Genomic DNA, 15,703 nt, shown 5'->3' with positions numbered 1-15,703 from the left:
ACAAAATACCTAGAGAAAGACGCAAAAACGCAGAGTGAGAAGACTTTGGCTCTTCAGTGTCCTAGAATAACTCTACTAGAAAAATACCTTAATTTCTTTTATCTTTAAAAATTATTGCAAATTCCAAGAAAACAAGTTAAAATTAAATCAACCCAGAATATGAAAACTACCCTCCAGTCATATTTAGCATTCTTTCAACAAAGTAGCAAAACCTAACTTCTTAACTGATTTTCAGTAACTACAAAACTTTGTTTTTCTGTATTACAGTAGGCATACATTACCATGCAATACATTTTCAAGGAGGCTCTAGAGTGCCTGTTTCACAGCATGAGTAAAAGCTCAACTTCCTTCAGGTAAGTATGGAAAAAATCTTAAGTACTTGCCCAAATGCTGATTGAAATTTATTTCACAATGATTAAAAATGGAAAGCTTTTACATTTTCCCTACTATAGAAATAATTTCTGAAGTTAAGATTTATTATCATAAATAAAATTAGTAAAATAAATTACATTTTAGATGTTTTTAATAAATATAAGTGACTTATATTTCTTAACACAAGGAGTGTTCAGTATTTGTTTATAAAATTTAAGAGACACAGGCCTTGTACATATGGGTTCATTAGCATCTTACAGTTTGCCTTAAGTCATCATATGCAGCAACCCAAACAGCACCTCTACATACAAGATGCATCCAAATGATTTCAACGAAGTGCAGTATACTCCATTAGAGAGAACATGTTTTAATTAACAGTTCAATACCAATTACAGTGTACAGTACTTTTACCAATCTACTGTGTTGTAATTATACAAGATAGGACAAAGAGACCACATCATACAGCCCTCACCAGAGTACAGACCCCAGTAAAGTTTTATCTCAAGAACAGCTGGAAAAAATTGGCATATAATATGCAATTCAACATGTTTATTCAAAAGTGGGCAACATATTCCAACAAGAAGTCAGACTTTTGACAGCACAAAACTGCAGTCCAATTTAAGTACCATTTTGAAATTAAGAACACACTAAGGAGTTAGATACCCATTGAAACAAACTGATCTGCAAGAAAGGTATTTTCTTATCAATGCTTTCACAGGTTTGATAGACATCATCTCCTTTCGTGGAAAGTCTAACATTATAAAAAAAAACATTATTGGACAGTTTAAAATTGTAGTTTACAAGGATAGTACATTCATATTTAGAACACTGATAGTCCAACTTCTCCATTTTAATAGCATACTATGAAAACTCCTCCATCAGACTGAGCTATTATTCAGCCCCAAGTACAGGCATTATAACAACAATCCCAGCATCAAATCACTGCAGGTAGTGAAGAAGTTCAGCTACAAGATCATACACAAAGCTTTCAAAGCAACTGGGAAGTTACAAAAGACAGGAGCTCAACACACACACAGTGTAATAAACACGGGAGGCCACATAGACTTGAAGTTTCCTCTAGCTTCTGGGTTCTTTAAGAACTGCCAACTACAATATAAACATACACTCCTGAATAAAAAAAAAATTAGGAGAATTCTTCCTAGAATACAGAAATTCAAAGCAAGTCAAAACATTTACTTATACTGACTTTGGTAACACAGGTTTGTAGATAAAGCAAGCAGCAAAATAACAATAAGAAAAATAATTTTGTTATGATAGCTGAATGTTTGAACAAAGTTAACACATAAAAAGCTTTTGTAGAAAAACATCTGAGAGCATCATAACAGTGACAATTGAAGGTGATATGTATTAGAGTGTCTAAGTACTCAAATTTGACCACAAACTGTAAACACAGTTCACCAAGTTGAAGTGTTACGAAGATAACACAGAAGGAAGCTAGGGCAGATCTCATTTTAACATCTTAGAAATACTTTTTTAAACCAGTTCTTGAAGAAGGAAAAATATGTGAAATGAGCACACAGTCAATTAGAAGTTAAGACAGATGAACAGAGTTATCAACAAATCTACAAGCAGAACATGAAAATAATGAAGGAAAAATTAGAAGCTTGTGCAAGAACTTTGGAAACACACCAATACTCAGGGAATTATTTAAACAACAGGGGAATGAAAATAAATCTAAAAACTAGGAGAAAAAACATATAGTTTGCTTACCAAGACTGCAATTCAGTAGAATTGCAAAATCAGCTAATGCAATTTTGGAATGACTCCAAGCTAGGACATAATGTTTTCTCAAGAGAACTTTGGCACAACTACAGTAAGAATATTATGGTTTCTTCTGTGAACTAAATTAACTGAAAGACAAATTGGCAGATCTATAGAAGAGAGTGACTGAAAGAAATTACTAATTAAACTTCAAAGTTAATAAAAATTCCCTCTTAACTACACAGATGGAATATCTAAAACTGTTTCATTACCATTTAGGAAAAAAAACTCCTTTTCAATTTTGCATATAAAGAGATGTTTAATAATCCAGAGAAACTGGATTAGAAAATAAGCAGCTTCCTAAAAATGAAGTGCAACATTAAAAAAAAAAGCACTGAAAACTGGTAACTTAGACTAGGTAAACAGGTCAGATCTCTGGCAGCAGCAATGTTAAAGGAGAGATATAAAGGTGCAATTCCTCACATATGTATTTGTACTGGCAGATACCTCATGTAAATCCACATACACTCCAAGAGGGCCCCTGGGAGAGAAGTACCTTAAATGCAGGTGAGAAGCACAATGCTGACATGACAGATACATCCAAAATAGAAATATTCTTTGACTGAAAGCATATTACAGGATAGAACATTGTTATACAGCAAATTATGCAGTAAAAAGTGTAGTGCATTGTTTTAAACATTCCTAGTGTGGTGACAGCCTCTGAATGTTACATAACAGCCGTTTCCAGCAGTAAATTATGGCTCTTAACTGAAAAAAGCTATTGAGTGTGCATCAATTCCTGTAAACCAGTGCATTCTACAATTTTAAGGTTCTGAAAGAAGAAACATTCTGTATCTTGTAAATTTACTCTTTTTTTTCCAGGATAGGTCTTCACATTCCTAGGCTATACTGATCTGGGGAAATGCAGAAGGATAGATTTGAAAAGAAAATGCTTTGTTCCTACTCAGAAAACAAAAAATCAAGTATCAACATGTAATAAGAGAAAGTATTATATGGTATCATCTAAAACTATCACTTTAAAGTTTAGGTAAATTATATCTCAATTGCACTTATATTTCTAGTAAAAAATAATTCAAGGAAGTGTGTCTTACAGATGAGAGTTCAACAAGACACAGAACTACGCAGCTCCATTATTTTCAGTTATTTACTCCAAAGCACAGAGAAAAAAAATCAAAACAATATTCTGTAATTGTTCATGTGAAACACATAAACAAATGAAAACTACAACAACTAAAGCATCAGATGAATATTCAGTATGAAAACAAGATTTTTTTTTAATGAAACTCAAATTAATCCTATGCACTTCTTCAGAATTCTGTTCCAAGTCAACATTTGCAATGAGTTTAAAAGAAAAAAGAATAAGTGACAAACAACTGTCTAAAAAGAAATGAGTCCCTTTAGAATTTCCACAGTATTTATCTATATGAACATTTTTAAAACTGAGGTGGTTTAAAGATAAGAAATACCTTTGCAGACTTATAGCCATTATAGAACAACCCTCCTTATCTGTTAAACAATTAACATATAATCCTTAAAGCTTTATCCTTGGTAGCATTTATTCTACCATCATATGCCCACTATGTTACATGTTCTGTACTTTATGCCCACTGTGTTTTATGTTGTATTCTTTGTGCATTCATTACATAAAATAAATGTCTTATTTTTTCAATGAGTATTAAGAATAAATCATGTCTCAAGTAAAACTAAACTGGTCACATCTATGATGCTCACTTAAATTTAGTTTTTGTTACTTGTACAAATAGTTTGAAATTCTGCAATCAAGAAAAAAAATAATCAGACATCTTAAAACAGTTACATTCTGTCATTGTTACCTAATTCCCTCATTCACATCCTTCCCACCACTGGGTGATAAATACTAAAAAGATTATAATTTCTTTTACTTGTGTAGTATTTAATCTTCATTGTAAGTATAAATTTGCAACACAGTAGTAACACTGCAGGTATAGAAACAATGTTTCCTATCAGGCATATGAAAAGATTTAACACTCTACCACAGTTGATGCTGGTGTATTTATATAGAAGGCTTCTTACAGATCAGTTCAGTCTATGGGAGGTAGATGTTTGTCTATGAACTGTTTTACATCCATCATCTCCTGTTTAAAGATAAAAATATGTATTAGTTTAAGTCCTTTGCTACTACATAATCAGTTACACTAAATTATGCTTTAACATTTGACTTATAATGAGCACCTGGGATAGAAATATTGAGCAATTAGTTACTTGATTACCACTCTACACACAAGTGAAGGCCGATAACTTCATGGCACAATGCACTCAGAAGAGGCTAAAATATAAGGAAAAAAACAAAGACTACTTTTTCTCTCCCTCTGAAGTTGAACAGGGAAGCTACACATTAATCATCAAGTGATCTTGATAGCACCAGCCTATGTATAGGGTTTCAATGTAGCTAAGGCCATCGCCTCCTGTGTACTTTAAACTTTTACAAGTTAACAGCAGCACGAAAAGCCAGCAACTCCTCCTCCTAACCATTCAGCTTCATTTTCAGCATGCTTCCTTCCTTAAGGAAAAGCAATACAGCAAACTAGACTGAGAAACCAATCCGTGGTAATCTTTTTTTTTTAAATTAAGTCGATGTTGAAAGAAAGAACACATTACTAACATATTTGTGTAACAACTCAGCAATATTGCAGTCTAAATACAATACTACTCCGTAAATGTTACAAAGAGGTTGTTCAAAGGAACAGTTCCTACAAGATGCAACAATCTAAATTAACAATGTTACTGCTGCTGACAAATGGCAAATCTGTTCTTAACTCCACTTTTATTTCTTGCTCCTATCACTTACTTTGTGTGAGTTCTGATGCTCAACCTCCCTATAGCTGCAAACACTGCAGGCTGCAGGTTTTTTGCCATTTGAGCAAATTCAAATGATTCAGGGAAGTTTCTGATCTGCCCCAGAGCCAGTATAAGGAGGAAGTGAGAGCCACAAGGTCACGAGCAGAGGGAGTCCACCCCTTTCTGGCAGCAGGAAGTTATTGCATCAGCTCAGCTGTCTGCTGAGCCAGAACCATAAATACAGGTTCTGAGGCTGCCTCTTTCATAGCTTCAGCCCTCCCTGCCTATTCCTTCAATGTCTCCCTCTACAAAACTACCAGGATTCTTCTCTCCAAAATCCTATCTTGGATTTATGCCATGAGAATTTTTCTTTTAATTAGTTTTTTAAACTAAGCAAATAATAAAAATTTGGGGGAAAATAGTATTTTATAGACCAAGTTACCTAGTCCCCAAAATACAATCTTATGAGGAAATTCTCACTAGTCATAAATTTTTGCTTTGGGCGTTTTTTTAGCCCAGAATTCAGTTACTCATCAAAATAAGTAGCATGAAGCATTTGTTAATAAAAAAAAAGGAAAAAGAAAAAAAAAAAGAAACAAAACCAACTGAACAAACAAAAACTACCACCCGCAAAAAAAAAGACTATAAATATTAGTTTTGAGGGAAAATAATTAACTATACCCAGCTAAAACAGGATGTATTAAGAAAATTACCTCAAGAGATGAACTATGCATCATGCCAGAGTAAGTCTTGAAGGTTATGTTGGCTGGATTTATCATAGTCTTCAGCTTCTCAACAGTAAGGGAACCGAACATTATAGGAACCAGGGGGTCACAGTCCCCATGGCACTGAAGAACAGCAATGTCCTTGTTGACACCACTGATAGGGCCCTGGGAGGGGTAGAATTAGATAGGAGAAGAGAAGAAAGAGACACTAAGTGGAAATAAGGCTAACACCTTTGAAATAAAATATCCCCATGGCACTGTAGCCTGTGGCATGACAAGCAAACTGAATTCTGAGGGGAAATAGTACAATGTATAGTCTGCAAGCAGCTCCTTATGAAGTAAGCTCTGTACCTGACAGCACATTAAGCTCAAAGACCTGCAAATAAAATTCTGGCAAAAAGTTTTATAACAGAAAGTCATAATTTCTGGCCAAGTAAAAAACCTGAAACTTTGCTCCAACACCTAGTCTCTAATAAGATAGTGCCTTGCAGACAGAACAAATGGCAGACAGAAAAGAAACCGTCAAGGAAAATTTGTTATATTCTTTGAATTTTCTAGTAGCCTCATTTTAAGCAAAAATAGCTAGTGAGTGTTTCTTCACTTTCCTTACTTGACAAAATCTAAAATTTTAGGGCCCTGTTTTAAAAACTTCCAAATTATCAAACAACAGTCATCATCCGGTAATATTGATGACCACTAATTCTTGCACAAGATTCAATCTTCAGATATACTCATTGCCCAAGTGCAAATCATCTTAGGAAAGAAACAAATACCTGAGGAAAAGAGGCCCGTAGAGGAAGCCAACAGCTGAGGGCTACAACACCTGCTAATTTTTGATGTGTTGTGAGAGCTGTATACAATGATAAAGCACCTCCCTAAAATAAAGAGAAGTATTAGAATAATGACAGTAAAGTTCCTTTAATGTTTGCTTCAAAATCTCTGATTTCTCCTTAAAAAGTCTTTTCCTATTGCAATTTATTCTTCTTTAGAACCAACAACTAAAACCAGTATTTATGTACAACATTTGTTTTGCTATTTCTCCTCCCTTCCAAGTCCATGTGGTCAATTCAGAAGTAAGCCAGCAAATTTACTGTAACTAACAGTTGTCAAAAAACAAAACAACAAAACCAAAGACTATTACTCACAACAGCATTATGACTATTTTAATATTTATTTATTTGCATGTAGACTGAGGGATTTGACATATGGACCAATTAATCTACTAACCTACCTACCACAGATGCCTTACAAGTATGAAGGAAAAGATTTCCCAAATAAATCCAGACCTCCAAATATCTACCAAATTCAATTAAAAATACTACCAAAATTTGCAAGCAAAACGATGTAGGTTATGTGCATAAAGATTTTAAATAGACTATTTATTTTAGTACCTTTTTTACACATGCATGTTCATTTTCCAGTGAACAGTAATTATTTCCATAAAACCGAAAAACTTCTTTTGTTAAAGCAAAATTTTGACACCTTAAAATTTTAGAGGCCTCTAACATCAGCTGATTTCAATTGAAGTGTCTGGGTTTCCCAAGTTAATAAAGCTAGGTTACTTCCCTAGAAAAAAGATAATAGTTCTTTCCAACCATACCTTACCTGAGAAAAGCCTCCCAGAATAATTCTATTAGAAGGAATTCCATTTTTTACTTCTTGATCTATCAGTGCTTTAACTGCAACATAAATAAAGGCCAGTTGTTAAAATCCACTCCATTCTCTAGGAAGTCCAGAAGAGGAAAGATGCCTTCTTCCTGGCATCAAGAGAAAGCTAATGAAATGAAATTCTAGGCTGCTATATGTTTACCAGATCTAGAGCACAATCGGAAATTTCAGTGCCACTGTATCATTTCCAAAGAGAAAAACATGCAAATAGGTCTTGCAATAGCACCAGTGGTGGGAAGATGGTATCCTCTTCCAAGCAAAAGCAACACAACTGGATGCTAATACTGCTCTGACCTGCTGCACTACCCAAAAGCTCCCAAAAGTTACCAAATTACATTTGTTCCCATATTTCAGAGTATGAAGTGCTTATACTGCTGAATTATTCTACTTACTAATAAAGTTTAAAAAACAAACAAATAATAAACAATTACTCTAGCTAAACTTTGGTCAGTGATAATACCATATACTCATATTATTTTCCTTAAAAAAATACTGTGTTTGGAAAATCTGTTTCAGATAGATAGTTCATTTTCAAGAATACCTGGAAGTACTTTTAAGACATAAAAAATACTCCTAAGTATACCATTCTCCGCCGCCTGCTTGATCCCAGCTTCATCTTCCTGTGAATCTGGAGAAAGTCCAATGATATCAAACCTTACAAAAACATCAACAAGAGCATTACTCATTTGAGCATCCATTCCACTTCCTTAATACACAAATAATGAAATTTGGATATTTTCCAGACAAAAATGTTAGCTGTCATATTGTTTAGTACTAACTACCCACAGATCACAAGAAACAGTGCACAATCTGTGAAAGTGGCTTAAAAGACTTAGATCTAGTCAACAAGGCTTTTCTGAGTTTTGACATCTTCTGTAATTTACTGTAGATTAAGCAGCACAGTTTTGATATTTGCTCAAAAAATATTAGCAGGAATTTTGCTGCATGTACAAATTAAAATATGGTTTGAAGAAATACAAGAAAAACAAACACAAGTTACTTTGGCGGGGGGTGGGGGGAAGCCCAAAATCCAATAAAACTGAAGACTGGTTTAAGATCATTGAAATCTACCATGTTCTTCTTGTTCTCTATTCAGAATGGATGTTCTAAAGGACAGTTTCTATATATCCTACTGACCCACCAAATATTACTTTCTAGTCGCAATAGTGTTTCCACTCCAAATCTCTACCTCTACTGACTCTGAATTCAGACACAATGCATACTACAGACCACACCAGTAAAATAAATTGGGGTTTTGTTCTAAGACATACGGATTAGTCCTGAGGTATAATCACTACCACAGATACAAAAGATAATAATTAAGAGTGTACTCATGACAGCCCTTTTATAAGAACAGAACTAAAGCAAAAAGGTTTTCACACTTGCACGTGATTAAAACCAGATACTCAGTTATTCATGATTTTAAATTAGGAACAATGAGTTCATAGCCCCAGATATGATTTGATTTGAATTGTCTGCATTTGAACAAATACTTACCATGATGGCATAGACATGTTCATGTTCAAAGAAACAGGCATAACTGGACTAGAAATAAAAATGAACATTCCTGACATAAGATATATACTGAAATTCAATAATGCAAATGCAGTAACATCAAGAAATATATCCTCTAACTCTGTCTTACTTTTAAGCAGTAATTAACATTAGTTTCTTTGCAGCATCTGTTGAAGAAACTCTCTTCAACAAAAAAAACCAGAAACCTGCCAGCCCAAACACATTTAATATTCAGGGTTGAATTACCACTCTCTATGGAGAGCAAGCAAAATATTAATGGGCTGCTTTAAATGTGTGTGTGTGAGTGCATATATTTCATATACATATTTTTAATATGCATGTATTATTTACTTATATGTAATTAGGAGTAATTTTTGACAGTTCCATTCACATGTTCAGGGGATTAAGGCACCTCATACAGCAGCATCACCAGGAAGCAGCCAAAAGCAGCACGTGGTGGAGCCTGGCCACACATGCTTCTGTCAACAGCTGAATCTGCTTAGGCAGTGCCTGCCTTCACTTCTGGACTCCTTCCCACTCCTGTGCTGCTGTGTGCCATCTTTTCAGCCACAGCAAGACAGCGTCAATGGATATTGCCATGGATCAAATCTGGCTTCAGTTTTAATCTACAGGAATTGAGCAGCATAAGTTCTGTGGGGAAGGACTGAAAGAAGACAAAGGGCAAGCAAAGAAAACAGCAGATATTGCTAAGCTGCTTTTGAATGGTTCAGCAAAGCTTGGCCATGTGGTAAAACAAATGAATAAACCACAGCTCAGTAATACACCAAAACATTGCTTCCTCGTCTCCCTGCACATCTGCCAAGACCACTGGAGCAAGAGACAATCTGAATTTTGTCTTAAAAAAAATTAAGATTATACTTTATTAGTTTTTCTACCAAGTCAATAGTAAACAGATCTTACTGCCTTATTTACTGATGCCTGACATGCTTAGAAGTATTTAACTTCACAAATTGCACACAAAGGCAGCTCAAATTGCATTGTTTGCTGAAATTATCAGTATCTTGTCAATCTTTAAATTTCTTTGTAATCTACATCAAGTTTCAATCTACTATACACACACCTAAGTTTAAGTACATGAGGCTAATGCAAATTAGTAAGGAAAATACAAAAAAAAAATTAGTTCTGGAAAAAACTGTTTTTGACAAAAGGCTGTTGGGAAAAAAAACCAAAAACCTAACAAACAACTCAATCCACTGAAAAAAAAAAAAAGTCAATATAACTTTGTACCTAAAACTTTCCAAATATGCTTTTAGTCTGAATAAATACCAGAACTTTTGCCTCAAAGTAAATCACACAGAATTTCCCTCAAAACAAAAAACATTTAATAGCATTGACACTACTTTAGAATGGGTTTTTAAAAAAAAACGGAATGCAGAGATAGCCAGATACCATCTCACTTCTGAGATGTCTCTCTGACATGTTTGCAAGTGTCTTAACAGATGATGTCTCTACAGAAAAAGGTAGAACAAGAAAGTTACAAACTTACGCATGTGGGCAAATGTATTTCACATGGGGGCTTTTGATACCAGCAAGTGCTTCTGACCATCCGTGCCTGTTAACAAAAACATATTCAATTGCATTTATGTTTTGGCTTAGCTCTTATTTCTGGTGCATCAGCACAGACCAAGTATGAAACATGCTGAATTAGATCAATATAAACAGACTTCTGGAAAATGTTTACACCAACCACAGTAAGTTATGAATATAGCACTAAACTTAGGCTTCTTCAACCCTTGAATGCTTGTGGCATATATAGTCAGGATGATTCAATCTAATTTGGCTGCCATAGTTGTGGCACAGCTACAGAAATACCACTGGCTCCAGGCAAAGCCCACACTATCTTTGTTAATTTGTGTGCCACAACAGATGCACACAGGTATCCTGCTTCCAGGCAGCTCAGAGGCTGCTTTGCTGCTCCTGCAGAGTTAAGACAGCTTCTCTGACAGCCAGCTTGGCATTCTGTGAACCACATTTCTTGACTTGGGACAGTAGCAAACTGACACCTAAGATAACTCCTTAACTAACCTAACCACCATGTGGAGCCAACCCAATCAATCAGCCCTATTAACTTCAGCTCAGCTTGAATGCTTTTGGATTCAGGCAATCCTGAACACCACAGGTTGCAGCAGCTTTTTAATCTCAAGCAGATACTGTATATGAATGTCCATAACAAAACAAGATCTGCACAGGAGGTGAGTTAATGAGCTTCCTCCAAACCAGAACACTGGAGAGCGTAAGGTCAAGACTCACTCCAGGCCTCATCTAGAGAGGAACAGACCTTGACCCAAATCTGAACCCATGCACAACCACTGCATGTGCCTGCACTTGGCTTTCAAGAACACTCAATAGCACCTGTATTTCCTGATTTTTCTCATAATTTAGTATTTCTAACTCACCCATGAAATTAGATACTGGAAATTTGGTTCTAAGCAGGAAACACCTCTAACAAATTTGTCACTGATACAGTTGAACTAATCAGACCAACAGCAGACCAGCCATAAAAGCATGTTTGGTTTAGTTTTAATATCATCCTGAGAAGTTAATTAATCTATGCTACCTAAAGTTGAAGGCATTTCGAACACACTGACATCACAGACATATGAAGCACTGACTGTATCTCAGCCTACTTCCTATCAGTACTTTTAGATATATTATTAACAAATTGCAGGAAATATGACTTGCACAATATTTGCAGTATCACAGAAGGTCAAATAAGAATCTAAAGGAGAAATACTACTGATAAAAAAATGGTTACCCAAAAATTTGGGGACATGTTTTAGCCAATTACAAAGTCTAATTTGACAATTTTGGAAAGCAACCTTGTGTACATATTAATGCAGACTGCTTAGAACATTTCTCTGTGTTGCATCTTTTGTTCAGATTTTGACAAGTATGTACCAATCTTTAAGTGCCATTTATATAGGAGCTAAGACAGAAAAAGCATGTAACCTCTGTTAGACACTTTCCAGAGTAAGAAAAATACAGCTGGTAAATGGAAGTGATCAATTTAGAAATTTATGTGAAGTGGAACAGGTCAGTTTAAAGTGGGGGAAGTTATAAAATTGTTAATAGGTTTGCTTCAGACAATTTTTTGGGTCACTACTACAACTTTTACTTGAAATAACCCCAAACAGCAGTATGCCAAAGGCAGTCTACCTAATCTAATCTGCAGCAAACTAGAAGAAATACACCTGAATCACTGTATTTCCACAGACGTGTCATGTCTTGTCAAATGAGACATTCCAGTATGCTCAGTGCATTGGCAAGATTGAGGCCGTGCATTAGCTCTGACACAGAAATGGAAATGCCACCTTGTCTAGCGAATACAAGTTAGGTTAAAGAGAAAGTCTCTGTTTTTTACCCCTTGCCAAAACCAACATCAAGCCGATTTGCAAGGATTCAAATTCCAAAAGCTCGAAAGAATCTGCAATCACTTGCTGAACATTTGGTGCCAAGATGCAGGCAGTACTGCTGCCTCAGCTGCGTCCTACCAGCAGAAAGGAAGAGGGGTAAGGCAAACAAGGTGTTGTGTCAGCACAACAAATCACAGCAAAAACCTCCACTTGTAGAATACTGCCAAGTGCATGGACTCCACTGGTTTTTAACTTACTAAATGCTCAGGTTATGCAAGTTTTAATTCTGACTGCTAACTTACGTTAGTTCTTTGAAAAAAATAACATAGCAGGTTTCAACCTAGAGGCAATAGTCAAGTTCCAGGTAACAAAATAAAAGTTCTTAAAAAAATATTACGTAATTTTGGCCACAAGGGAGCACAACAGACAAAGCGTTCATGCTACTTATTTTCAGTATCTAAGTGCCAATTCCTTTAAAGTCTTCCACTAAAAAGGCTTCAACACTCTCTTGTTAGTTCAATGGCTTTAATGAATGCATGCTTATTTCTGGGCACACACAAGCTTCAAACAGAAACATTACACCAGAGCTAGAATGCCTCCCAGAAATTGTCTACTCTCTCCATTTCTACTCAAACATGGAAATAACAGGAACAAGGCAACAGAGCATCACACATTTTATTTGAGTGGGGGTTTTTTTGAATCTGAAGACGGTATTTGAGAGAAAGCAATCTGTAGACGTTAGATGACTACTTTGGAGTTTGCTTATATAGATCAAAGAGGTCTGGATTTTAGTGTAAGTATGACATTGATGAAGAAACCACGGGCTAACTGCAGCTATTGGCAAACCAACAATCCACAAGTCTGGAATAAAAAAGAACTCTAAATTTAGACAAACACAGGAATAACCAGAAACCCACTCTCAGGAAAGCAAATTATCAGAAAAACAGAGACTTCTTTTTCTACAAAGTTTGTCTCAGGAACAAAAGAGAGATTGCATTCAGACCAAATTCAATAAGTCAGTAAAGTTTTCGAGGACTTAGTGGAAAATTTTAGTTAAATAGTTGTCACCATCATCGCAGGACACTTGAAGTTTTATCTGCTGTTGGCCGCTGCATTCAGTAAAGGGCAAAATGAGAAGCTGAAGTAATTTTTAACTGCTCACGTATTTAAAATATGCAGGTTGTATTTGAAAGTATAATAACTACTGAGTATGCAATAGATCAGAATACACACCCGGTATCTCCTAATCCGTGAAGAAAAATGACCTGAGGGAAATAAAACAACAACAAAAAAGACAACAAAGGTAGAGGTTTAGGATCACTAAACAACCAAAGGCACCTCGCCCACGAGCCCCGGGCGCCCACCCAAGGTCAGGCACAGTTCGGAGCACGGCACCACTTTCTCCCAAGAAAACTCCGCTTCGCTCACTTCCCCTCCCCGGCCCCGCCGCCATCAGCGGCCGCTCCCCGCGGGCACCGCTGACCTTCCAGGTGCCGAGGCGGGCCCGCCTCTGGCAGGGAAGGAACGGGAGAGACCCGCCCGGGCCGGGCCGGGGCCGGCCGGGCCGTGCCGCCCGCCATCCCCCTCAGCCGGCGGCGCGGCCGCGCCTCGCCCCCCGCCCGCCCGCCCGCGGCCGCCGCGCCAACAAAGCGGGGCGGCGGCGCTCCCTGCCCGCACTCACGGCGGCCGTCGCCTTCCTGGCGGCCGGGACGATGGCAGGCAGAGGAGCCGACATGTTGTTGCCGCACATGCACCGGGCTGCGGGGCGGCCGGCGGGACACGGGCCAGCGGCGGGGAGGCGGCGCGGGAGGGCGGCGGGAGCCGGGTGGGAGGGGCGCGGGCGGGCGGGCGCCTTGCGCTGTGGTATAAGGCCCGGGGGGGAAAAGGAAATTACGGTATTTTTAAATAGGTAAAATATAAAAGGCGAAGTCACGGGAAGGCAGGAAAACCAGCACAAATATAGCAAACAGCACGGTTAGACGGAGCTCATGTGCCCTCATCGGGTCAGATGCCTTCACCACCGAATTAAATCTCTTGGCTTACAGCTCACAAGTCACCGATTCTTGCTCATCTTGAAATGTGTTAGGCTATTCAGGCACTCTGGTTGAAGTTACTGGATCATTCCAGTCTATTCCAAATACTTAGACCGACTCTGAATATGTATGGCAAACACATTTCCATCGAAACGGAATACTTTGTTCTTTGTCTTCTATTCCATACATCTTTGTCAGATATTTACTCCCAGAAAATCAATATGCTCATTGTATTTGTCCGGTGGTAAATGGCTGGCGTGGATGCTTGTTTGGCAGCTCCAACAGCAGCTGAACGCACACTATACTTCTTTCACATCCTTCCCACTGCTGTGTTCCATACCAAACAGGGACAAATTTTCACAAAGCTTTTGCTCATCAACATCACCAGCATTGGCTGCAAAAAATTCATTGGAGGAGCCTTTATGCCAGCCGTGTAACATTGAATACGCATCCTCTTTTACCACGATTTTTAGGCTGTTTTGATACATGGTATTGATGCCAGGGCATTCCTGTTATTGCTAAAATTTGGCTATTTTCACAGGTAATTTTTTGTGGTTTGATTTGTCTCTAATTTAGCATGTGCTGCTGCCTCATGTACTGTACCCATTTCAAGTCTGTTAAGAAAATACAGTTTATGCATAAAAAATTCCTCAAAGATTAGGAGCTTCACATTATATCAAGTACTTATTAAGTATGCCGAACCTGACTCTTGCTCTAGATCATCTTTTTGGGACATGAACAAATTTTTGCTTTCCTTCTCTACTCTGCTATTTACCATGTAAATGTCACTTCCATAAGGTGAGCTGCTGCTGAACCTCCAGCCTAGGAAGTAATAGTCTGCTAATAAACAGAACAAGATTTTAATATTTTAGTCAATAGCTGGAATGAACTTACTTCAATTCCCAGTTGCTGCTAGCATGGCCCCAGGGGCACTGGGGAAAAGTGAGTTCTGCATGGATTGGGCATGGGGCAGCCTGCTGGTTACAGACAAGTGTTCAAGAAACTGACCTGCAGGAATTCCAAAGGAATTGCTGAAAACATCTGAGCTGTGAACCTTTCAAAAACTGATACATTGGCTGTCCCTTCAGAGTGAGATATCTGTCGTAGGTATGATAGTTTTCTACCCGATTTGAAAATTCTGTTTAAAGCAGTGAGAGTTTTACAAGGCAAAGCATGCTCTAAATTATGTAGTTTTCCCTGCCCTAGAAGCTAAAACGGGCTTAGATAAGATGGCTTTCCATACCAGCATCTTGTGTATTGTTACAATGTAATTTTTCTTAATTTTTTGGGGGGTAAGTTCACACTGAAACTCACAGATTTCTGCAGCATGATTTCCATTTTACCTCCATTTATTCTCAGGGCTGGCAGAGCTGCTGCCTGATCCCTTCTCCAGTCTAAAGCAGACATTCAACATGGGAGAAGGTACCATCAAACAGAAGTTTCAGGATGGAAAGCA

General features: G+C 37.4%; 1 protein-coding gene across 1 annotated transcript; it reads right to left on the bottom strand.

Moving 5' to 3' along the window:
- Nucleotides 1-719: 719 nt before the first annotated feature.
- Nucleotides 720-14,025, bottom strand: LYPLA1 (lysophospholipase 1). Its single transcript, XM_005517157.3, has 9 exons — nt 13,896-14,025; nt 13,448-13,479; nt 10,348-10,413; nt 8,823-8,870; nt 7,909-7,979; nt 7,263-7,336; nt 6,431-6,532; nt 5,646-5,822; nt 720-4,229 (listed from the first exon to the last, which is right to left on the bottom strand). Exons 1-9 carry the CDS (start codon nt 13,962-13,964, stop codon nt 4,176-4,178), a joined length of 693 nt encoding a protein of 230 aa, XP_005517214.1. The 5' UTR covers nt 13,965-14,025; the 3' UTR covers nt 720-4,175.
- Nucleotides 14,026-15,703: the final 1,678 nt, after the last annotated feature.

This window comes from Pseudopodoces humilis, chromosome 1, assembly GCF_049639895.1.
Source record: "Pseudopodoces humilis isolate 2021_Gansu_Grassland_sample_001 chromosome 1, ASM4963989v1, whole genome shotgun sequence".
Lineage (NCBI taxonomy): Eukaryota > Metazoa > Chordata > Aves > Passeriformes > Paridae > Pseudopodoces > Pseudopodoces humilis.
Note: the sequence above shows the minus strand (reverse complement) of the source record. Positions and strands in the feature narration are given on the sequence as shown.